This window comes from Heterodontus francisci, chromosome 25, assembly GCF_036365525.1.
Source record: "Heterodontus francisci isolate sHetFra1 chromosome 25, sHetFra1.hap1, whole genome shotgun sequence".
Classification (NCBI taxonomy): Eukaryota; Metazoa; Chordata; class Chondrichthyes; order Heterodontiformes; family Heterodontidae; genus Heterodontus; species Heterodontus francisci.
Window position 1 is genome coordinate 65912338 of NC_090395.1, and position 25787 is coordinate 65938124.

Here is a 25787-nt window from a genome sequence, read left to right on the forward strand (position 1 = left end):
CGAGGCACTTCGTCGGGAACGTGTGGAGGCGAAGTCAACGCATGGCAGGGAGCGCACCAACCTCCAAACTACTCATGGACCTGACCATTCAAGCACCAGTTGCCCCTCAGGTGGCATAGTCCGCATTGGACTTAGTGGCCATCTCAGAACCCCTCCAACCATTACAGAAGCAAGTCGGCCTTGATCCTGAGGGGCTGCCTGAGAAGATATATGGCGTTGAAGGCGCCATATAAATGCAAGTTGTTGTTGTATTTCCAGTTGGCATCTTCCCTCCTGCTGCTGCGCCCAGGTGTGGCCGCAGGTGAACTACAACTCCCGCGGTGCCTTGCGCGATGACGGTTTCCGGTTGGCGGGAGGGGGAGGGAAGGTTTCCGGTTTTCGAGCCTAACCGTCGCGGATCGCGCTGGCCGCTCGCTCGAGCAGTTGGGTTTGAATTCCTAACGGTCACCGGGTCAAACTTTTCTTTTATTTTCCTCTCCTTCTTAAAGCGCTTGGGAGGTTTAATGACTTGACCGAACAGAACAAAGGAAAAAAAAAACTTGTTGCACCGTCTGTGAGGGAGGGTCTGGTGTCCTCGGGCTCCGCACCGGGAGAATTTCTGATTTCCCCCCCCTATCCTGCTCCGGTCCGGCCTCTCTCCGCTCTCTCCGGACCCTGAGCTTCGGCTCTCCCGGCTGCCAGGATGGGCTGCACCATGAGCGCCGAGGACAAGGCGGCGATGGCGAGGAGCAAAATGATCGACCGCAACCTGAAGGAAGACGGCGAGAAGTCGTCCCGGGAGGTCAAACTTCTGCTACTCGGTAAAACAAAACACATTTTTGAGGCTGGAGCTTTGGTTTTCACCGCCGAGGGTGCATCCGAGATTGCATCATGTCTAATAGTTATGCGGACTGCATCTTGCGCCTTATAATGGAACAAAAATAAACCTCTCCCAAAAAAAGGAGGGGAGGGTTGGGAGTGAGCAGTACTTTGGATTAAGAGTTTTGGGAGGTTAGGTAGGTCTTAAAGGTAGGGGAAAGGTGTTTTACTTTTCATTATTTTGGGGGCGAAGAGTGTTTGCCCACCCATTGTTGTGGGTGCCTGAGGAGAGTTTGCCTACCCACTTGTGGGCTTTGGTGGGCATTCCCACCCACTTATGGTGCCCAAGGAGGATTTGCACACCCACTGGGTTTGCCTGGCCACTGTTGTGGATTCTCGAAACTGACTCGTTGTGGTGATGGGCGAAGTGCACATAATCCAGACCTAGTGAATTGGAGGATGAAAACTGGCAAAGACCCTAAAGGTCGGGTGAGGCATAGCTGTAGCTGCCATTTGCAAGTGGACCACCTTTTCTTGGGGCAGTGGGGTGAAGTTAGTGCTTTCGGCGGGGTAAGAGGAGCAGGAATTCTACAATATAGCCAGTCCTGCTACCCCACCGAACACGCTAACTCCCACCCCACTGCCCCTAGACAAGAAGGACCAGTTGAAAATCGTGGCTACAGCTGTGCTCCAACCCACTTTTGCAGTCTTCACCAGCTTGCGTCAGAAGTGTGAATGAATTCTTTAACTGGATCAGGTTATATGTTGCAGTAACAAGGAAATGCATGGCCAAGGGATAGAAGTAGAAGTCCTGCTGAGCAAATTTTAAATTAGGAGTTGGAGCTATTAAAAATAGCTATTTAAAATCTTGAGGCAGTGAAGTAATCGTTGAGTTTTTTGTGATGTATTTGAACCAATCGTGTTTTTGTGAGATGCATAGTGGGTACAGTAATAAAGTTCATTTACCCATATGTACATCACATTTAGGTATCTATGACAATCTGGAAATAGCTCTTTGGATCCTGAAATGGACTAGCATATTTCAATTTACAAAGATATAACCAAAAATCAAATAAAGCCTGACTGTGGGCTCTTTACTTAATTCTGACTCTGGCCTTCATGGGGCATAGCTCAACATTACCAGACCAATCATGTCAGGTATTACATGATGAGGTTGATTTTAATTTTGGGGGGGGATGGGAGGTGTGCAAAGGTGCAGGGGGCAGGTGATTGGACAAAGCAGGTGAAGTTCCCTCTGGTCATCCAGGTGGTGAGGTTCAGAAGATTTTAACTCCCTGGCCATATTTGAATACCGCAAAACTGATTCCCACCCAAAGACAGTTGGAATGACATCAATACCAGCGGACAGGAATCGAAAATTGTGGAGGGAGATTTTGTCGTTGCTGGGGACCCAATGAAACAATATCCAACAAAGTAAGTAAAAGTAATATCAATCACAGATGTTGGAGGGGTTGGAGCCAGGGGAAGTGGAAATCCAAATATTCTTTTAGGGCCAGCGAGAGTACTGCTACATCTCCTGGCCGACAAGGATTCTGCATAAAAGTTCATTTTTTTCAAATTTACCATGTAGTTTTCTGGACCCTTACGGGCCTCTTGAACACCTGAGGTAACGTGCCATTGTGGTGTTGATGTCATGAGAAAGGTATGTGGACTTGGACATTTTACACCTTCCAATGCACTGTTCCATTGCGGGAGGGTTGAAGCTGATCCCATTAAACACTCCTATCCTGATAAAACAGTCCATTTCAGGAGCAGTCATGGGATATCCACATTGGACACATTATATTCCTAATGTATGACATGTAAGGTTCAGTACAATTCAGTAGTTGCTATGTGTTAAACTGGCGCGTTCAAGTTCGCAACTGATTGAGTAACTGTTGCAAGATCCACTCAAAACAGGCTAATTATGGAAAATTGCATATGCACTGATTTTCTGAAAGATCTATTCAAAGTGATGTGTGCAACAAAGAAGATATATTGTAGTAAAACCATCTTATGGGAGGAGTGGAAGGTTTGTCTGGGGGAGGTTATAGAAAATGTTAGAAATATACAGTAGGTCTGCCAGCATCTGAACATGAGCACAGTTAACATTTTGGGTGGTGACTGTTCAACACTGATGGGTGTGTGTCTGCCTTTGACCTTTTTTTAGTTCTTTAGGTATTAACTGGCCTACTGGTGTATTTTCAGTATTATCTGTTTTTTAATTCACATTTTGAGCATTTATTTACCCCCTCCCGCCCGCCCGCACTTCCACCCTCTATATGTTGCCTTATAAAATGAATCCTCGTGTATATGGTGAGTTGTAGGGAACAGTTGAATTCGTGTGAATATTTTTTCTTACCGAATGGGTGAACCTCACTCAGGGCTCAGTACCAGGTCTCTTGTTTTTCATGATGTATATATTAATGATTTAGTCTTGAATGTAGGGGTATGATTAAGAAGTTTTCAGATATATAATTGGCCGAGTGGTTGATTATGAGGAAGAATCTTGTATAATGCAGGAAGAGATCAATGGTCTGGTCAGTTGGGAAGAAATGTGGCAAATAGAATTCACTCTAGAGACGTGTGAGGTAGTGCACTTGTGGAGGGAAGCCAAGGCAGGGAATACACAATAAATTATAGGATACTATAGAGAAACAGAGGGGTTAGCATGCCTGCAAATCCCTGTAGGTAGCAAGGCAGGAAGATAAGGTGATTAAGAAGGCATGCAGGATACATTCCTTTATTAGCTGAGGCATAGAATATAAGAGCAAGGAGGTGATGCTAGAGCTGTATAAAACACTAGTTAGGTCACAGCTAGAGTGCTAAGTACAGCTGTGGTCACCTCATTACAGGGAAGATGTGATTGCACTGGAGAGGATACAGAGGAAATTTACGAGGATGTTGCCAGGAATGGAGAATTTTGGATAGGCTGGGGCTTTCTTTGGAATAGAGGGCACTGAGGGGAGATTTAAATTCGGGTGTATAAAACTTTGTGAGACCTAGATAGATTGGAAAGGAAAGACTTATTTCCTTTAGTAGTGTGGTCAATAACCAGGGAGCATAGAATTAAAATAATTGGCAGAAGGATTAGAAGGGAGTTGAGAAGGTTCTGGAAGGGTGGTGGAAGCCCTCATTGCATTTAAAAAATAGTTGGATATGCACTTGAAGTGCCGTACGTAAAGGGTGACCCAAGAACTAGAAAGTAGGATTAGGCTGGATAACTTTTTCGGTCAGCAGAAACATGATGGACTGAATGACCTCCTTCTTTGCTGTAATATTTCTATGTTTCAGGATGCTGTAGTGTGAACTTGTTTCTTCTATTCGACCCTTTTGCTTAGAAATGGCCATCTGTAGGATCCTGAAAAATTTATCACCAAGGACACACTGGTCACTTTAATTTTTTGATTACTTTCCCTTAATTTAATCATTGTAATCTGTTGGTCTTTTGAATAACGTTGAACTTTGGAGGAGGTGTCATTAATGCATTAGAGTTTTAATTAATGCTGCTATTCTGATGCCTGATAATCCAATCTTGTCTTGCTATTTTGAATAGGCAAAGGACATTGTGTAGAGTTGCCATGGCAGTTACGTCTATGCAAGAAAATTGCTTGTAGATTGTGACATAAACACTGAATATAAGGGAGTAGAATAGAATGCTGAGTGTTGGACCAATAACTTTTATGCTAAATTTCATTTGCTGAAATGGCCTTGCTACAAGATTATATTACAGTGACTATACTATAAATAGAATCTGCAGTGGGAAGTAACATTCTCTATATTTAATCTTGTTCATTTTCCTTTTTTTGCTATCTATGATGAAAGCAGCTTCTAACTGGAATTTATGCAGCTTACTGATACTCTGCATTATATATCCAACAAAAATGTCCTATGTTTCATTGTGAAAGTGTTTTAACCAGTTTGTTTTTTCAGATTTTGGTCAGGTTTGCAACCATTTTAGGCTCTATCTGAGAACTCGTCATTCATGACAGCATGTTAAGTTTGTTCTCCTTTCTACTCACGAATGTGATCGATCACATGTTCAAATTCATGACTGAGGAAATGAACATCATAATACAAAAAAGCGTATAATTTTTTTCCCATGGGTGGAAATGAATTAATTCTTTTTGTGCTGTCAAAGCCATAAATATATCTCCCTTTTAATTGATCATCTGTGAGAGAGAGGCTCAAAAGGGAAGGAAAGTACTGAAGTAAATTTGGTACACAACACTCCATCTAATTTTTTTTTATCAAAAGCTATGTTACATTTGTGAAAGAGTTCATTTCCTCTCCCTTTAAGGCCAGCCATTTCAGTTCGCCACTTGCACCGCAGTATTCTGGTGTAATATGTATTTCCTGTAACACACGCACTGCTGCAATTTCCTTGTCAATAGCTTAATTTAAAAAGTCTAATATATACTTGCTGTGAGCAACACCAAAGGGGTTTTGCTAGTGGTAAATTTAAGTATCAAATGATTTTCTACTGAGCATTCTCTTTAGAATGTGAAATGACAATCAAAATTTATTACTATCTTTTAGTCTTGCTGTAAAATGAGCAACTAAATTATTGCCTCTATATGGCTTTCAACTTTCACTAGATACGTTTCTCATTCCCTGAAAATCTCATTGCAGAAAAGGAAAGCCTAAGTTCCCTTTTTATTCAAAGCATTCACCCATTTTATAGTGATAAACTTTTTTTAAAAAATGCAAAATAAACTTAAACTATCAATTTCTGTGCTGGATCATTCCAATATCGTGAAACTCCCTCCCTAACAGCACTTTGGGAATATTTTCACGAACCAGACTGCAGCAGTACAAGAAGGCAGTTCACCATCACCTCCAGGGCAATTAGGAATGGGAAGTAAATGCTGGTGTTAACAGTGACACTCTCATCCCATGAATGGTCCCGACAATAGACATTTTCTTTTATTCAATCAGGAGTGGCTCCATCACAGCAACGGGTTGGAGAGACCACACTACAGCTTGGAAGGAACATTTCTCACCCGCACTGGTAGCTGTCAGACTGGTTGGGAAGCATGCCCCCTGTCTCTGCAGTGGAGTCATGTGTAAATGTTTGTTTATAATTGCTATCACTAGAGCATCTTAGCAGGGAGGGTGGCTGTTTCCATGTCAGCAAGTACTCATTAAATTAATGTAAGTTTATCATTTCCTTTTTTTTTTCCAAAAAGGCAGAACTTTGAATTACAAAGTCATCTCCCTAGCCTTTCCTTCCCCTTTCTGTTGGATTAAAGTTCTTTTTTAAAAAAAAAAGTATGGTATGGACTCAACAACTGTAATTACTTTCTATATTGGTAGTTTAAATTTCCAGCTTCTTGACTTTTGGCACTGAAGTACATTTCTGTTGGGTGGTATTGCTGCTGGTAACTGATACTCCCTTCAGTCATTTCCTGGCCTGGATTTAAAATATAAGTATATTTACCATGAAATGCAAGTCACAATAGAAACTTACACTGACCTTTTGACAAATTATTAATCTATACTGCATTCCAAATATTAACTGGGGGTGGTTCCAGAATCCTGAGCATGAAATTATTCCTTCATCAAAATATTGAATAAGGCTGAACATGTGAAATGCTGAACAAGTTGAGCTTTTGTGGACTCCGGGTACTGTCATCTATGTGGTACCAGACCAAAATGTATGGCCCAAACTTGGGAACTAACTGCCTGCCAGGCCCCAGTTAAGCAGCTCAACAGTTCCTCAAGCTTGTTATAGTGCCTGTACTAGTGGCACCAGTTGCTCATGTCATGGCCACATTCAGCCAGCTGTAGTCTGAAAGTAAATTTACCAGGATCCATTAGCACCCAATTAAACATTCTTCCTGCTGCCATTTCAAGTTTACTTTCATGATGCAACCAACTATATGGCGACAGAGTATCATGAGCCAACACCACTGATTCAGGTGTTAGTGCAATGTAAAAACAGCTTCATGATGTTGCAAGATATGTATTAAACATGGATTCTTCCAGTTTACAGTCATCCTTGATACTAAAGAATAGTAATTTATTTTGTCCCCTGCAGCTTCAGACATAGAATAAGAGTTTGCAAGGTCCTAGCAACCCAAGTTAATCTGGTGTGTCTGAAGCCTGAGTTTTTTTTTAGATATATGTATAATGGGATAGCTAGGGAAAAAGGATAGCTGTATTCACAGCCAGCAATGGTCTGACAAAGTGTTGAGATCTACTAAATCTTTTGGTTACGTGTGACTTATTTGACCAGTTTCAAATCCTTAGCATGAAGAAATTTCTTAACTGGCATATTTCACTTTATATCTAAAGCAAGATCTTTTGCATTGCTTGGAAGCAGAAGAAAACAACTTGTGTATTCATAGGATAAATGTAATTCCATTAACTAAATTAATGAAATAAGAGCTTGTTCTGTTCATTATCTTGGGCAGGTTACCAAAAACCTACCCAGATATCAAGGCTAATTAAGATAAATTTTGAAGGCACTGAGTTGGGTCTCATCTATGCAAATGATCCAAGATATAAGAACTTAAAAATCTGGTAGAAAAACAAAAATATAAACACTTTTCTAAAATGTTCGTAAAGAGTGACATTACATTTTGCTTTTGGGCAATTTTAGTTTGCATTTTGAAAAGTGCAACGTAACAGTTTGTTAATGTAGGTGACAGAATATTGTTGAGCTGCGAAAATGGGTTACTGATAGTCCTGTTATTTTGCACATGCATTGATTCCTGGACAGTGCGCAGTGATATGAATCCTGTGCCTGTGGTGTAATAGCAAGAAAAAAAAAATAACTTGCAATCAAAATAAATGCACACACTGGTAAGAACATTCTGCAAATTAACTAGTGTTTAAAGCTGAAAATTTGGTCTTCAGACAACACAAAAGAATAAAGCCACTTATGTTACGTCATACCCTGCTTTATTGCATATTGGAGTATTAATCACACTGCCATATACAAACACTGATGCAAATCTCTACCCTATACTTGGGTTTACATCTAGACAAAGTATGTCACATCACATGTTACAGTAGGGAGATGACTTATTATTCACAGAAATTTTGAGGTACACTAGAGGATTTTATATTGCTTATGTCTGGTAGTATATGCAAGTTCTTCAGTTAGTTCATAATCTTCTTTAGCCTCCTTGTCTCGAGAGACAATGGGTAAGCGCCTGGAGGTGGTCAGTGGTTTGTGGAGCGGCGCCTGGAGTGGCTATAAAGACCAATTCTAGAGTGACAGACCCTTTCACAGGTGCTGCAGATAAAATTGGCTGTTGGCTCTCCCCTTGCGCTTCTGTCTTTTTTCCTGCCAACTGCTAAGTGTCTCCAACTCGCCACACTTTAGCCCCGCCTTTATGGCTGTCCGCCAGCTCTGGCGATCACTGGCAACTGACTCCCACGACTTGTGATCGATGTCACAGGACTTCATGTCGCGTTCGCAGACGTCTTTAAAGCGGAAACATGGACAGCCGGTGGGTCTGATACCAGTGACGAGCTTGCTGTACAATGTTTCCTTGGGGATCCTGCCATCTTCCATGCGGCTCACATGGCCAAGCCATCTCAAGCGCCGCTGGCTCAGTAGTGTGTATATGCTGGGGATGTTGGCCGCCTCGAGGACTTCTGTGTTGGAGATACGGTCCTGCCACCTGATGCCAAGGATTCTTCGGAGGCAGCGAAGATGGAATGAATTGAGACGTCACTCTTGGCTGACATACCTTGTCCAGGCCTCGCTGCCGTAGAGCAAGGTACTGAGGACACAGGTTTTATACACTCGGACTTTTGTGTTCCGTGTCAGTGCGCCATTTTCCCACACTCTCTTGGCCAGTCTGGACATAGCAGTGGAAGCCTTTCCCATGCGCTTGTTGATTTCTGCATCGAGAAACAGGTTACTGGTGATACTTGAACCTAGGTAGGTGAACTGTTGAGCCACTTCCAGAGCGTGGTCACCGATATTGATGGATGGAGCATTTCTGACGTCCTGTCCCATGTTCGTTTTCTTGAGGCTGATGGTTAGGCCAAATTCGTTGCAGGCAGCTGCAATCCTGTCGATGAGTCTCTGCAGACACTGTTCAGCGTGAGATGTTAATGCAGCATCGGTAGCAGAGAAGTTCCCTGATGAGGACTTTCCATACTTTGGTCTTCGCTCTAAGATGGGCAAGGTTGAACAACCTGCCATCTGATCTTGTGTGGAGGAAAATTCCTTCTTAAGACTTGAACGCATGTGAGAGCAGCAGGGAGAAGAAGATCCCAAACAGTGTAGGTGCGAGAGCACAGCCCTGTTTCACGCCACTCAGGATAGGAAAGGGGTCTGATGAGGCGACGCTATGCTGAATTGTGCCTTTCATATTGTCATGGAATGAGGTGATACTTAGTAGCTTTGGTTGACATCCGATCTTTGCTAGTAGTCTGAAGAGACCACACCACGTCTGCTGACGAGGTCAAAGGCTTTGGTGAGATCAATGAAAGCAACGTAGAGGGGCATCTGTTGTTCTCGGCATTTCTCCTGTAGCTGGCGAAGGGAGAACAGCATGTCAATGGTGGATCTCTCTGCTCGAAAGCCACACTGTGCCTCAGGGTAGACACGCTCAGCCAGCTTCTGGAACCTGTTTAAAGCGACTCGAGCGAAGACTTTCCCCACTATGCTGAGCAGGGAGATTCCATGGTAATTGTTGCAGTCACCGCGGTCACCCTTGTTCTTATAGAGGGTGATGATATTGGCGTCGCGCATGTCCTGTGGTACTGCTCCCTCATCCCAGCACAGGCAAAGCAGTTCGTAGAGTGCTGAAAGTATAGCAGGCTGGGCAGTCTTGATTATTTCAGGGGTAATGCCGTCCTTCCCAGGGGCTTTTCCACTGGCTAGAGAATCAGTGGCATTACTGAGTTCCGATTTTGTTGGCTGTTCGTCCAACTCATCCATGACTGGCAGAGACTGGACTGCATTGAGGCGGTCTCAGTGACACCATTTTTCCTGGAGTACAGTTCTAGGTAGTGCTCCACCCAGCGGTCCATTTGCTTGTGTTGGTCAGTGATTGTGTCCGTCAGTGATTGTGTCCCCTGATTTAGACTTGAGGGGGGCAATCTTCCTGATGGTTGGCCCAAAAGCGCGCTCAATGCCATCATACATTCCTCCTGATGTTTCTGGTGTCGGAGGCCAGCTGAATATGACTGCACAGGTGTTGCCAGTAGTCATTTGCGCAGCGCCTGGCTGTTCTTTGTGCAGCACTTCTGGCTGCTTTAAGTGCTATGGATGTTAACTCGCTGGGGGCTTTCTTGTAGTTCAACAGTGCAATGCGCTTAGCGGCTATGACTGGTTCCAGCTCTTCAAAGTGAGATTGAAACCAATCTGCGTTCTGCTTCACATGTTTGCCATAGGTGGTCATTGCTGAGTCATAGATGGCGCCTCTGACGTGGGCCCACTTAGTCTCTGCATCCCCTGTAGGAGTGTTTTGAAGGGCTTTTTCAAGTGAATTTAGAAACTTATGTAACAGCTGTGGATAAGAAATTCTGCTAGTGTTGATGCACGGGCAGCCTTTCTGCTTGGAGTGATGCAGCTTCTTTGGTTTTAGTCTAACCTTGCTGCACACCAGGGAGTGGTCGGTGTCAGTCCGCACTGTGGAAGCTGCATGTGATTTGAAAGAGGCTCGCCTTGTGACGATGAGGTCCAGGTGGTGCCAACGATGTGATCTTGGATGCCTCCAAGAAACCTGGTGACAGGGTTTAGTATGAAAGAACGAGTTGGTGATGCAGAGGTTGTGATAGGTACACAACTCCAGCAGTCTCTGTCCATTCTCATTCATCCATCCAATGCCATAGCGCCCAAGGCAGGAGCGCCATGAGTCATGGTCGGCCCCAACCCTGGCATTAAAGTCCCCCAGCAGGAACAGATGTTTGGTATTGGGGATGCTACTAATGATATGATGGAGTTTTTCGTAGAACTGGTCTTTAACTTCAGGTGGGGAGCAGAATGTTGGAGCATAGATGCTGAGTAGCTGTTTTGGACCAGAGGCGGTGAGCAGTCGGATGGACAGTATGCATTCTGAGCCATTTGAAGGTGGCTCCATCATGCTGAGCAAGGAGTTTCTGATGGTGAAGCCCACTCCGTGCTGTCGTGGTTCTTCAGGATCCCTACCCTGCCAGAAGGTGGTGTAGTCTTGCTCTCTTAGATATCCGCTCGCTGGAAGGCGTGTCTCCTGAAGTGCTGTAATGTCCACATTGAGTCTAATGAGCTTGTTGTTAATGATGGCGATCTTCCGAGCATTGTTGATTTGTGTAAGGTCTTCCGACACGCCAGGGCACACAGTTCTGACGTTCCAACTTGCAAACGAAGGGCTGGTACCTTTTTTTTTTTTGTCGTGCTGTTTGTTGCGGTGTTACAGTCCACTTGTCGGGTAGTGACCCTGAGCTCCAAGCACCCATTGATGCAGGTGGACTGTGGTGGGACAGAACCTTGCAGCCTCCGGTCAGTCCGGTTTGAGTCGGGCGGTAGCTGTCCAATGAGATGCGATGACCTCTCCCACCAACAAAGGCAACCCGTAGCGCCCAATCTCTATGCCAGTTGAGCTGGGCTTATAACCCGTAACTGCTGCCTTCCGTTTTGCTTTGGTCGCGGTGAGGTAACTATGGAGTGACCTCTCCATGGCGCATGCCTGGGTGGATGTACGGAGGTTGTGAATTGCCCAAGCGTCAAAACCCCCCCCTCTCGATCTTCCTGGTGGGGTCCAAAGGAGTGCAGAGCAGTACGTTTGGCACCGGTATGGCTGCAGGAACTGCCAGAAACATGCCAAAGGTGACACAGGACCCCCTTCGGGGTTCTGCTCCGGATTTTCTGTTAGGGTTTGCTCCCTTAGCCTTGGTCTCTCCCAAGATGCCCACAAGGCAGTGGGGTTGTTAGGGCCCCTGCTCAGGGAGAGGTAGGGGGAGGGGGCGCGAGGGGAAGATGGTGCGAGAGGGGAGCTGGGAAGGGGTATATAGGGTGTTACAATGGCGTCCCCTACATATAGAGCTTCGGTCTTGTCAGCTGCCAGATGTTTGAAGATCTTTGAGATCAGGATTGGCATCTTGTTTTCCCTGCCTCCCTTGATGCTGATCCCCAGGCCCCCGACTTCGTGCTTGATTACCTTGACGCTTTGTTTCTTGTTGCTGATGGTCTCGGGGATTTGTTCCGGGAGCTCGGTGTAGGCATTGCGGATCCCGATGGCTTTCGGACTGCGGGACCGGGCTGAGGACTTTGCGTGCCGGCTCCGTTGGTGAGACCATTTCAGGCGGCGGGGTCCCCTGGCTGCTCGCAGCTCAGAATGAGATTCTCCTGGTTCAGAGTGGCCAGCACACAGAGCCAGCTGTCCCTGACTAAAACTTCCAGCAGCCCACTTCTCTCCAGCCTGCTGACTAACGCCATCTTTTTTTCATAATAGTGGTTATAAAAGCTTTAATAATGCTGTATCTATGCAAACCATTATCAAAATGCAAAGAAAATCTCAATTTCCAGGCCTTTTTTCTGTTAACAGTTCGGTTCATTGTTGCATCTATACTGATGTCATGTCTTGCTTGAGAAAAGAAGACTTGAATGCTATCACTCCCGTTTCTGTCACGTGAATTCAAAATGATATCCCTATTTTGGTAACAACACTACACTCAATCTCTTAATTTGTAAGATTTTATGATAGTTGTAATTTCTACAGTTCTACCAAAGATAAAAGATTAAAGTCCGTTGCTAAATTTTTAGATCTGATTTGCTTAAATGGGTATTTTTTGGATTATGGAAAGGTTGGAAGTGGTGTACCTCAGCTAGGTCCACTTTGTGTGTGTGTGTACACAGAAGCAGACCTATCTATCGCATTTTTTAGGCCACTTTTAGCTTGCATATAAAAAAAAAGCCAGGAGTTACAAAATGTCCATGTAAGTAATGTTATGTTATTGAGCTATGAAACTGAGTTACTTATTATTCTGCTATTGATCACCTAAGAACATAAGAAATAGAAGCGGTAGACTGACTATATTGCCTCTTGAGCCTTCTCTGCCATCCAATACAATTATGGCTGATCTGCCTCAACTCCACTTACTCGCCAGGTCCCCAAATCCCTTGATTCCCAAGAGACCAAAAATCTGTCCATCTCAAAGGTCAGGTGGCATCTGTGGAGTGAGAAACAGAGTTAACATATCTGCCAGCTCTGAGCAGAGCTCCTCCTTACTCCTTGACAGTGACAGGAGAACATAAGTAATAGGAGTAGGCCATTCAGCCCCCTCAAGCCTGCTCTGCCATGCAATAAGATCATGTTTGATCTGATTGTGGCCTTAATTCCGTTTTCCTGCCAGCCCCCCATAAACCCTTAACTCCCTTGTAGATCAAAAATCTGTCTAGCACAGCCTTGAATATATTCAATGACCCAGCATCCACTGCTCTCTGGGGAAGAGAATTCCAAAGATTAACGACGCTGAGAAAATAAGTTCCTCCTCATCTCTACCTTAAAAGGGAGACCCCTTATTTTGAAACTGTGCCCCTTAGTTCTAGATTCCCCCATGAGGGGAAACATCCTCTCAGCATCTGTCCCCTCATGTCACCTCAGAATCTTTTATGTTTCAATAAGATCACCCCTCATTCTTCATTCATCTCAACTCCAATGAGTATAGGCCCAAACTGCTCAGCCTTTACTCATAAGACAACAACTTCATCCCAAGAGTCAGCCTAATGGACCTTCTCTGAACTGATTCCAATGCAAATATTTCCCTCCAATCAGGGGACCAAAACTGTACGCAATACTCTAGATGCGGTCTCACCAATGCCTCATACAGTTATAGCAAAACGTCCCTAATTTTATACGCCATTCCCCCTTGCAATAAATGCCAACATTCCACTTGCCGCCTTAACTATTTGCTGTACCTGCATGCTAACTTTTTATGATTCATGTACAGGGACACCCAGATCCCTCTATACTGCAGTATTGTGCAGTCTCCCTCCATGTAAATAATCTGTTTTTCTATTTTTTCCTGCCAAAATGGACAACCTCACATTTTCCCACATAATCCATCTGCCAAATTTTTGCCCATTCACTTAACCTGTCTGTATCTCTTTGCAGACAGTTTGTGTCCTCCTCACAACTTGTTTTCCTACCTATCTTTGTATTGTCTGCAAATTTGGCTACAATATACCCACTCTCTTCTTCTAAATTATTAATATAGATCATAACTAGTTGAGGCCCCAGCACTGATCCCTGTGGCTCTCTACTACTTACAGCTTGCCAAACTGAAAATGCCCCATTTATCGTGACTTTGTTTCCTGTTAGCCAAACCTCTATCCATATTACTCCCAGCACCATGAGCTTTTCTCTTATGTAGTAACCTTTTATGTGGCACCTTTTCGAATACCTTTTGGAAATCCAAATACACTACATCTACTGGGTCCCCTTTATCCACTCTGCTTGTTATATCCTCAAGGACTCTTATAAATTTGTCAAACACAATTTTCCTTTCCGGACAATACACTCGTTAGAATGCATGCCCGTCGAGGTCCTCATTTGAGCCTTCCACAGTAGAATTCATCTGCGACTTGCCCAGCAGCGAGTTTGCAAACGAACCATCCTGTACCCCCTAGCATGGCTACAGCCCACTCATACCCGCACGACTCAGCATGTGCTAATCCTTACCCTATACTGGCTGCCAAGATATATGTTGTGCCAGTATCTGAGCTGGTGGCTGCAAGTGCCAGATCAAATGATGGCACCTCTTCATCAGTACTCTGCTGTTGCTCTCTCTTCCTCCTTGGACTGATGTGGCTGGGTAGGCGATAGTTATTGAGTGTCTAAAAGCAGGAACTGGAAGGGAAGATTGATGAGGGGAGGGGCCATAGGGTGGGAAGCAAGAGGCCTATGGCCACAGCATCAGCTTGCCATATATCAGGGTGAGGGTGTTATGGGAGTTGAGAAGGGTCATAAGGCAGGAACATTCCGCCATCCTCAATGTTCTCAGCGATGGTGGTTGGTCCCGTGAAGCAGACAGTCAGCTCCTCCTTAGGGCTCAGGAGATGCAGACGTCTTTACCCTCCACCACTTCTGTTTTGCTCCCTTCAATTGTAAGCCACCTTATCCTGAAGAGAGGGGTCAGAATGTCAGTGATTGTGTTGATCTGCCTTCCAGGGCTGAATAGTTGCTGGTATTTGGAGGCAAAGAGTTAAGAGTGTGAGGCTGGCAGCATTCGAAGCTGTGTGAGGGTGAGGTGGAGTACTTGGATGTTGGGCGCAAATCCTGAGTGCCAGGGGCTGGTTCTGGGAGAGTGGTGCTGGTGTGGTGCATTGCACAGCATGAGAGGTTGGTGGTGTGGGTAAGAGATGTCACTTGAAGATGCATTTACTGATCTTGACCACCTGTGTGATGTCATTAGACTCCTTATGGCACTGCTGCCAGTCATCAGATTCAGTCTCCTGGAGTTGATCTCCCTGACCACCCGCTCCCACTGCATTCTGAGGATGGTCCATGAGTGTCTCCTGGCCCCCACAAAACAATGGCATCTCTTCTCCTGCCCACTAATGTCTCCAGTGCTGCACCTATCATCCTGGAAGTGCCTCTGCCCTAGTGTTTACTTTGCCATCATTTAAATTGGAACAGTGTTCTTCATTGCAGCTTCCCTTTAAGAAGAGCAGCCTGCCTTTAAGACAAGCATGCACCATGTAGTTTCTGAACAACACTACTGGGCTCCTCTGCTGAGTGTAGAGGCAGCCAGTAGCGTTAAAAAGACAGCAGCACAAGATGCATTTGGCCAGATGCTACAATCATGCAGATGAGATGAGTGCTCCAAATTCGGGTGCCACCCACCTTGGTCTGAGCAGATGTAGGCAGGTCAGGAATCATGACCACCCCCGCACCCGAAAATCGGGGCAATCCGATTTCTGGCTCTTTGTTGTTCTGAATGTTGTCCGTGTCTTATAACAAATTTGTAAAGTGGCTTTGGATTAAGTATAGAGAATATAATTGTGAAATTTACTGACAACGCAAAAGTAAAGGTTTTGGAAAACAGTGAGGAGGATTGTAAAATACTTCAGGGAGATACAGGTTAGTGAAATGGACAGACAGGTGGCAGCTGCAGTCCAGTGTGAAGTAATATTTCAGAGAAGAAATAAAGTAGTAGGAGTATTTTCTCAATGGGAAATGCTTAAAGATGTGGCTAAACAGACCAGGGGTTCAAATACATAATTTCCTGAACACGCAAGTGCATATATAAAAACATATATTAAAAACTGTAAAAAGGTATTTTAGGTTTTATAAATAAAAGCATAGAGTACATCTGTAAAGTAAGTCTAAAGTTATAGAAAACATTGTTTCGGCCAAAGTTTGAGTATTGTAGTTTTTGTGCCCCATTATAGAAAGTACAGCATTCATTTACCAGATGTATCTAAAATGGGTTGCTACAGTTGAAGAGACATGAGATACTATGATTATTTTCACTTTAGCAGAAGAGGCTAAGAGGAGATTTAATATAGATTTTTTAAATGATGAATGATTTTCTGCTGATTGTCCCTTCACAAGGACAGAACTTTCTGGACTATATAGTATCATCCCACACCAGGCAGTGCACTTCTGCACTTTACCAGACCTGATGGTATACTACTGCACTATACAAAACACCTCTTCCTATCTTCAAACCGAATTTGTGGTCACTTTTTTAATGATACCATACTCTTATTTCAAATTTTTTAAAATAAAAAATGAATTTAAATTCTCATCCTGCTGTTTTTGGTTTGAAGTTGCAATCTCGGAATTATTAGTTCAGCCCTCTGGATTACTAGTCCAGTAATATAACCAATATATTGCCATACCTTGGCTTCCTATGCAGCAAACTTCTGCAATTCTAAATTTCATCTAAATTTGCTCCATGATAAAAGATGCCTAAATACCTGATGCTGAATGAAATTAAAATTATTTTAAGCTTTACACAATAGGGTGTAAATATTGTGTTTTATATGGCTGTACTTTTAAAGTGGTATTCAAAAACTAGAATACTGTCTAGGTTCTTGATTGTCACCACTAAAAGGGAGGATTTTATAAAGGACTCAATTGAAGAACTAGTTTTCATTCACACTTGTCTGCTGCAAGATGGTCTGAAAGCTTTGTGATCTGTTCATATCTTGATGGAATCCTGTGCTTTTTGCCATATATACCCTGGTATCTATGATTTTAACAAAAGAAAAATATCAGTGTTATATGGTACCTATTAAATAGAACTCAAAATTTGAGTTCCACTAAAGTCAATCTAATAGTCATCATTATGTAGACTTGTTCACAAAATGCATTGCCTTTCTGTACTTCTAAGATGCCAGTTCTATATAAGGTAAGATGACAAATAATATGAAATTTTCGACATTATATTAATATTTTAGTAACTTATGACAGCAGACTTTAACAGCAGGATTCAGTGAAATGCTTAGCCACAATATTTTCCAGAAACAAAATTATTTTTGGCAACAGAAAATATGATTTGTTGGATTTAGGTAAAAGCATGGGTTTTATACAAAGAACTGCTTGATAGGATTGTTGGAGCTTTGATTTGAAAAGGATGGACCTACCAGTGTTACTGAACAATAAGGTTATTAAAATTATAGTTTTAAAGTACTGCCTAAGCGGTTCTTTAGAGATATTAAATTGTGGATTTTTAAAGTGATTATAGACATGGGATCCTGTCCATTTAGGCATAGTTCACTCTAGTTTGCTGAATTTGTGCACAAATCTCAATGTATGTACTCCTACCAGGCATCAAGATCGGCGCAGGCTTGGAGGGCCGAATGGCCTGTTCCTATGCTGTACTGTTCTTTGTTCTTTGTTCTTTTTGTTGGTTTCATTTATGTATACCTCAGAAATTGATATGTTCTGACGAGGACTAATTTGTGCTTTCAACCACAGTTTATATCTACTTTGCAGTACTGGATTCATATTTAAATATAGCAGAAGGAAAGGGTAGGAAGTCTGCACTGTTTGTGTGTAAACAAGTAATATCGAACTTTCCATACAAAGAATTTACCAAATTCAGCTACTATTAATTATTGTTAAACTTGATGGTGTCAAGTTAATTTACAGCATGAGTGTAAAATATGTTGCACAGAAAATCAATTTCTAAAAAGTGCTTTCCACATGAAATTGGAAGGACAATTGTGAGACATACAATTCTCTCTGGCTCGGGAGACCTCCATCCTTACAGACCATTAGTAGTTTGCATTGCATAAGGAGCTTGGTTATTCTGCCAGTGCTGAGAAACTGGGTGGATTCCAGACCACCCAGAGGTCTTTCAAGTAAATCTGCTTTTGTAATACAAGAATGTTGGTATTTTCCCTTTTTCCCATCTAACCATTGAGGGCATCATAGGTGCTTTTTCCAGAAGAGAATATTCTATCAATGCAAGATGTAGCCCTTTGGTCTTATGTAAGCATTCTATCTGCATAAAGTGACACTTGATGTTAGCTGCATATTAATTGCTCTGATAGTTAGATTATTTGCATCATTTGAAGGAACTTTGTTAGCTTGGTTCAGTTGGTAGCACCTTTTCCTTTAAGTCAAAATTGTAGATTCTAGTCCCATTACAGATTTAAGCATGTAGTCTAGGCCGTAGTGCGCTGCTGTAATGTTCCAGTGAACAGTAATGCAAGCTCGAGGAACAGCACCTGATCTTTCGATTAGGCACTCTACAGCCTTGCAGACGTAACCTTGAGTTCAACAATTTCAGAGCATGACTGGCCTTTTTAAATATTTTTCAAATTTTTTTTTTAAAAAGCATAGAAAATAGGAGCAGGAGTAGGCCATTTGGCCTGCTTTGGGCCTGCTCCGCCATTCAAAAAAGATCATGGCTGGTCGTCTAATTCAGTACCCTGTTTCCGCTTTGTTCCCATGTCCCTTGACCCCTTTGGCATTAAGAAATATATCTGTCTCCTTCTTGAATATATTTAATGACTTGGCCTCTGCTGCCTTCTGCCGTAGAGAATTCCACAGGTTCACCACCCTCGGAGTGAAGAAATTTCTCCTCATCATGGTTCTAAAAGGCAGACCCCATATCCTGAGACTGTGACTTCTGGGTCTGGACTCCCCAGCCATTGGGAACATCCTCCTTGCATCTAACCTGTCTAGTCCTGTTAGAATTTTATAGGTTTCTATGAGATCCTCCCTCTTCTCGTGAATATAGGCCTAGTCGACCTAACCTCTCCTCAAGTGTCAATCCTGCCATCCCAGGAATCAGCCTAGTAAATCTTATTTGCACTCCCTCTAAGCCAAGAACATCCTTACTCCGATAAGGAGACCAAAACTGCACAAATGTGGTCTCACCAAGACCTGTATAACTACAGTAGGGCATCCTTGCTCCTGTACTCAAATCCTCTTGCAGTGAAGGCCAACATGCCATTCGCAAATTTTGCAAAATAGCATATTTTATTTTAGTTTATTTTTTAATCGTGCCTGTTTTTCATGTGGACAGAGCTGCTCATTATTCTGCCATTAACACTCACTCTGGACTAACGTTTTGTCTTTCACCACAAGTATTAACACGCTCTTTGCCTTTGTCCCATGACCGCTTTATTAATCTTTTTTGCCCTCTGCCTGATCACACTTTCACTTTTGTTCATTTCCCCACCAACCACCACCCACCCTAACTGCTTCACTTGCTTAAAACCTGATTCTTTTCTAACTTTTGCCAGTTCTGGTGAAAGGTCACAGACCTGAAACGTTAACTCCGCTTCTTGCCCCACAGATGCTGCCTGATCTGCTGAGTGTTTCCAACACTTGGTTTTTATTTCAGATTTCCAGCATCTGCAGTATTTTGCTTTTATATTAGTCTAGGCCATAATCTAAGCCAACACTTCAGTCCACTGCTACGTTGTTGGAGGTGCTGATGTGACATTAAACCAAGGTCCCCATCTGCCTACTTGGGTGGATGTTAAAGATCTCATGGCAGTATTTGAAGAGCAGGAAACATCCTTCCCTGAAATAGCACCATTCATTAATTTGCACTTTAATTGCCATGTTTGCATTAATAAGTGACTGCCTTCAAAGTGACCTATTTCATAAATTCTGAGGCACTGTAAAAGTGCAAGATCATTCTCTAAATTGCTGTTTTCCTGTTGTCATCTAAGTAGACCAGCTTTGTCACCACAGCCAATAAAAGTGATAGCACAGATGGTGCATCAGTCTGCCATTACCTGATCTTTGCCTTGACATGCAGTTGAGCCACAGACTGGCTGAAGGTCACACAGTGAGACAGTCAATCCCACCCTGTCCCCTCTCCCAGTTGGGTACACAGTTACATTGCCTTTCTTTCCCATACTCCTCCACCGTTCCTCCACCACCCCTTGCTGAGTGAGGGACGTGGACAGAGTAGGGAAAAATCTTGAGGCTTAACACTTTAGACTGGTCCCAAACTCTGCTGCTTAGCCATACCTCAGTAGTAGCATTCTTGCTTCTGTGTCAGAACATTGTGGGTTCATGTCCCACTGCAGAGATATGAGCATGACCTAGGCTGATACATGTACTGAGGAAGTGCAGCACTGTCAGAGGTGCTGTTTTTCAGATGAGGCATTCAACTGACACCCCTTCTGCTATCTTGGGTGAATGTCAGAGACCATAGCATAATTCAAAGAACAGCGGGGAACTCCTGACCAACATTTATCTTTCAGCCGCTATTTCTAATATAGATTGTGCTCGTTTATCGCTGTTTTTTCTGGGACTTTGCTGTGTGCAAATTTGCTGCTGCATTTCCTACCTTACAGTAATGATTGCACTTGGAGTATTTTATTGCTGTAAAATGCTTTTAGTTGAGATTGTGAAAGATGCTGTAGAATTACAAATCTTTTGACCTCCGCATTGTTTATAGTTTTCAGTCAGTTGCTGGTTGTGCTGGGATAAGTTATCGAAATTGTTTGCTCCATAAACACAGATTGGCTTGCTGTGTTTATCATAATCAGCATCCTTAACCTGACATATTTATAGGCTCATATGGTTCTATGTTGGTAATTGTTTCCCCCAAAGCTTGGGCATTTGTACATGGAGTTCAACTAATTGAAGAGACCAGTATTTTTCATGTAGGCTGTATTTCATGTGATAAAGTGGTAAACTAGTCTTTTCTCTGATCTCAATAGCTTCCACAAGCCTTGAGGATGATGAGGACAGTTATATTGGACCGGCTGTTGACATTAGACCACATTAAAGTCCTGGGGTTGACATCTAGTCATAGCAGTTGTCAGGCTCATTAGGATTGCAGCGTGGCTGAGATCATCTACAGTTTTGCCTAGTATGTTGGGGCTGTTCTGCTGCACTGTTCAGCCTAAATTTTCTGTTCTTTTTACTGTGTTATTTTGCAGTCAACAGTTACTGAAAAACAAGTTGGTATTATAAATGATGCAGAATTCACGAGTAACAGTTGGTTCTGGTGTGTGGCTCAACATCAACAACAACATTACATTTATGTACTGCTTTTCTTTTTGGGCCTCCTTATCTCGAGAAACAATGGATACGCGCCTGGAGGTGGTCAGTGGTTTGTGAGGCAGCGCCTGGAGTGGCTATAAAGGCCAATTCTGGAGTGACAGGCTCTTCCACAGGTGCTGCAGAGAAATTTGTTTGTCGGGGCTGTTGCACAGTTGGCTCTCCCCTTGCTCCTCTGTCTTTTTTCCTGCCAACTACTAAGTCTCTTCGACTCGCCACAATTTAGCCCTGTCTTTATGGCTGCCCGCCAGCTCTGGCGAATGCTGGCAACTGACTCCCACGACTTGTGATCAATGTCACACGATTTCATGTCGCGTTTGCAGACGTCTTTATAGTGGAGACATGGACGGCCGGTGGGTCTGATACCAGTGGCGAGCTCGCTGTACAATGTGTCTTTGGGGATCCTGCCATCTTCCATGCGGCTCACATGGCCAAGCCTTTAATGTAGTAAAATGTCCCAAGATGTTAGCCAGCAGTGTTATCAAACAAAATCTGACACCAAGCTACATAGGGATAAAACCAAAAAGTGCTGGAAATACTCAGGTCTGGCAGCAGCTGTGGAGAGAGAAGCAAAGTTACCATTTCAGGTCAGTGACCTTTCATCAGATGCCCAAGTCCCAAGTGCTAAAATTTCCCTTGAAAGCTCTCCACCCAGCTCTCCTCTTTTAAGCCATGGCTCAGTGGGTAGCACTCTTCCGACTCAGAAGGTTATGGATTCAAGTCCCACTTTGGAGACTTCAGCACAAAAGAAAAACTAGGCCTATACTTCCACCGCCATGGTACTGAAGGAGTGCTGTAGTATTGGAGGTGCCGTTTTTCAGACGCGACATTAAACCAAAGCTGCTTCTGCCCGGCTATTCTGATGAAAAGTCGACCTGAAATGCAAACTGTTTCTCTCTCCAGTTCTGATGAAAGGTCACTGACCTGAAACGTTTACTGTGCTTCTCTCTCTCCACAGATGCTGCCAGACCTGCTGAGTATTTCCAGCGCTTTTTGGTTTTATTTCAGATTTCCAGCATTTACAGTATTTAGGCAGGTAAACCACTGCTTGTTCAAGAAGGTAGGTTTTAAGGAAAAGAAAGACTTTCATTTATATAGCACCTTTCTCAGCCTTAGTAGTTCCCAAAGCACTGTACAGGCAATGAAGATCTTTTGAAGTCTAGTCACTGGGCGGCACAGTGGCGCAGTGGTTAGCACCGCAGTCTCACAGCTCCAGGGACCCGGGTTCGATTCCAGGTACTGCCTGTGTGGAGTTTGCAAGTTCTCCCTGTGTCTGCGTGGGTTTTCTCCGGGTGCTCCGGTTTCCTCCCACAAGCCAAAAGACTTGCAGGTTGATAGGTAAATTGGCCATTATAAATTGTCACTAGTGTAGGTAGGTGGTAGGGAAATATAGGGACAGGTGGGGATGTTTGGTGGGAATGTGGGATTAGTGTAAATGGGTGGTTGATGTTCGGCACAGACTCGGTGGGCCGAAGGGCCTGTTTCAGTGCTGTATCTCTAATCTAATCTAATCTAAAAAAAAAAGTGGCAGCCAATGTCCACGCGGCCAGGTCCCACAGACAGCATGTAATAGCCAGATAATCCTTTTTAATGGCATTGATTAAGGGGTAAGTATAGACCAGAACACAGGGAAGAACTCCCCTGCTCCTCTTCAAACAGTACGAGAGAGCATACTGGGATTAAAAATACAGAATGCCGGAAATACTCAGGTATTTGTGGGGAGAGAAACAGTTTGCATTTCTGGTTGATTTTTCATTAGAATTGCAGAGCAGACGCAGCTTTGGTTTAATGTCACGTCTGAAAAACGGCACTTCCAATACTACACTCCTTCGGTACCATGGTGAGAGTGTAGGCCTAGTTTTTCTTTTGTGCTGAAGTCTCCAGAGTGGGACTTAAACCCACAACCTTCTGAGTCGGAAGAGTGCTACCCACTGAGCCATGGCTTAAAAGAGGAGAGCTGGGTGGAGAACTTTCGAGGGAAATTTTAGCACTTGGGACTTGGGCAGAAATATATAATCCCTTGTCTTGTTTAAAATATTGAAGTAAGATTGGCTGCCTCCATTATCTAAGTAGGAGTTCTAACTTGATTTATCATTTAAATATTAAGTAAAAGGACCAAATCTAACAATCGACTGCCTGTTTTTGCAACCTGCACCGCCCCCCACTCCAGCCTTCTGGTTTGTAGTTTTAATTATAATGGTAATAGCATTAACTTCAGACTTGTAAAAGCTGGCAGAAAAGGTGATTTATTTGGAAGTGGCCCCAACTATTTGCAGTCTTTATAAATGACTTGGATGCAGGGATAGAAGGTACTATAGCCAAATTTGCAGATGACACTGAAATAGGTGGGACAGTAAGTTGCAATAAAGAAATAAGAAATCGACAAATGGATATGGATAGATTAGATAAAGTGGAAAAAATTTGGCAGATGGATTTTAACGTGGTTAAGTGTGAGGTTATCCATTTTGGTCAGAAGAATAGAGAGGCAAATTATTATCGAAATGGAGAGAAACATCACAGTGCTTCGGTGCAGAGGGATATGGGTTTCCTTGTGCATGAATCACAAAACTATTTTGCAGGTGCAGCAGGTGATCAGGAAGGCAAATGGAAGTTTGGCATTTATTGCTAAAGGGATAGAGTATAAAAGTAGGGAAGTGCTGCTGCAACTGTACAAGGCATTGGTGAGACTGCACCTGGAGTACTGCATACAGTTTTGCTCCCCTTACTTGAGAAAGGATGTAGTTACATTGGAGGCAGTTCAGAGCAGGTTCACTAGATTGATTCCAGAGATGGGGGGGCTTGTCTTATGAAGAGAGATTGAGCACTTTAGGCTTTTACTCTCTGGAGTTTAGAAGAATGAGAGGAGATCTAATTGAGGTATATAAGATGATTAAGGGGATTGACAAAGTAGACGTAGAGAGGATGTTTCCTCTAGTGGGCAATCTAGAACAAGAGGTCATAGTTTTAGGATAAGGGTAGCAGATTTAAAACAGATGAGAAGTTACTTCTCTCAAACGGTCGTGAGTCTGTGGAATTCACTACCCCAGAGTGTGGTGGATGCCAGAACATTGGGTAAATTTAAGGAGGAGATGGACAGATTTTTAATTAGTAAAGGGTTGAAAGGTTATGGAGAACGGGCAGGAAAGTGGAGTTGAGGCCAAGATGAGATCAGCCATGATCATATTGAATGGCAGAGCAGGTTCGATGGGCTGCGTTGCCTACTCCTGCTCCTAGTTCTTATGTTCTTTGTCATTTACAAATGATTATTCAGCTAACCCCATCTCTGGAATCAATCTAGTGAACCTCCTCTGAAGTGCCTCCAGTGCACATCTCAAGTCGGGAGTGAACATTGTTTCTAGGACTCAGAGAAAATATAACTTTTGGAACAGTGACAATTCCAAGGTTTAAAGATGACTTTACAGTTTACCCAAATGCAAATACATGTTAATTACATATTGCAAAATATAACTGTTTCCTGAGTTTTAGGATTTTCAATAGAGTTAGGGTAGCCACTGCTGTTTTGTATAATATATGGTATTTATTACCTCTGTTTATTTCCATTATTATTGCCATCTTTGGCAAATCCCCAGCAGCTTCATAGATCCATTGGATATATTTTGAAAACAGACATGCAGCATTATCTTTTACATATGTGAAAACATTGGAGATTTTATTGCCATACTTGGTTGTAACCATGTTTACAAAGTATGCTTCTTGTGGTTCTAAGTTGTATGAAGGTGCTGAGATGTAACTGTAGTTACAGTTTTCTTTTTCTTTGCAGGTGCTGGAGAATCTGGAAAAAGTACCATTGTAAAACAAATGAAGTGAGTCTGGAACAGCTTATATACATCTTTGCTATGTTTTTGATCTTGGTTTCTTGCATTGATACTTTAGAATTTAAAAATTAAGTGCACACTTCAATATAGGCCTTTGTTGTACTGTTCATATTGGTATTTAAATGTAGCTTCAGGTGAAATGCAGAACTGTGGTCACATCATCCACTTCCCATATGCCCATCTCCATGCTATATTAAGATGGTCTGTATTCTCTCATTGCATTTTTTTTGTCATCCGGTTTGGAAGAGCATAATGATTATAGTTACACAATGAGAATAGGTGCATTATTCTCATGTATCAAACTAGCAGAATACAGTAAAATTTAAGTTTACTATTTTAACTTATTTTCGTGCTAACTTCTTATAGAAGTTGGTATTGTAAGTTGACTATTATTTATAAAGGGTAAAGGACATTGGTTGATGCAGTGTGTTAATGGCCTCAGACCTGTTTGGATCCAGTCTATTGTGACCCTTATGAAAACTTACAGATCAATGAAATTACATTTTACTTATGGCTGCTGATCAACTGGAAAAGGAGTTGCCTTGCTATGCTTTAAGACTAATATTTTTAGATTTGATGCCATCTTAGTTACTACTGATGAAGGCAGAAATAATCCATAAAAGCACAGTTTATGGTACTATGTTATTACAGAGTGGCATTTACTTCTGTGTATGCATTAGATCTGTGGGCAAATTATTTGGGGCCAATTCTGTTGGACTTA

At 42.9% G+C, this 25787-nt stretch overlaps 1 protein-coding gene across 1 annotated transcript in view; it reads left to right on the forward strand.

Moving 5' to 3' along the window:
- The first annotated feature begins 357 nt into the window (after positions 1 to 357).
- LOC137383954 (guanine nucleotide-binding protein G(i) subunit alpha-3-like) overlaps positions 358 to 25787 on the forward strand; it is a 57784-nt gene continuing 32354 nt past the window's right edge. The window contains exons 1-2 of the mRNA XM_068057393.1: positions 358 to 800; positions 25012 to 25054. Coding sequence (XP_067913494.1) covers positions 683 to 800; positions 25012 to 25054 — 161 coding nt within the window. The 5' untranslated portion in view covers positions 358 to 682. The remainder of the gene's footprint in view (positions 801 to 25011; positions 25055 to 25787) is intronic.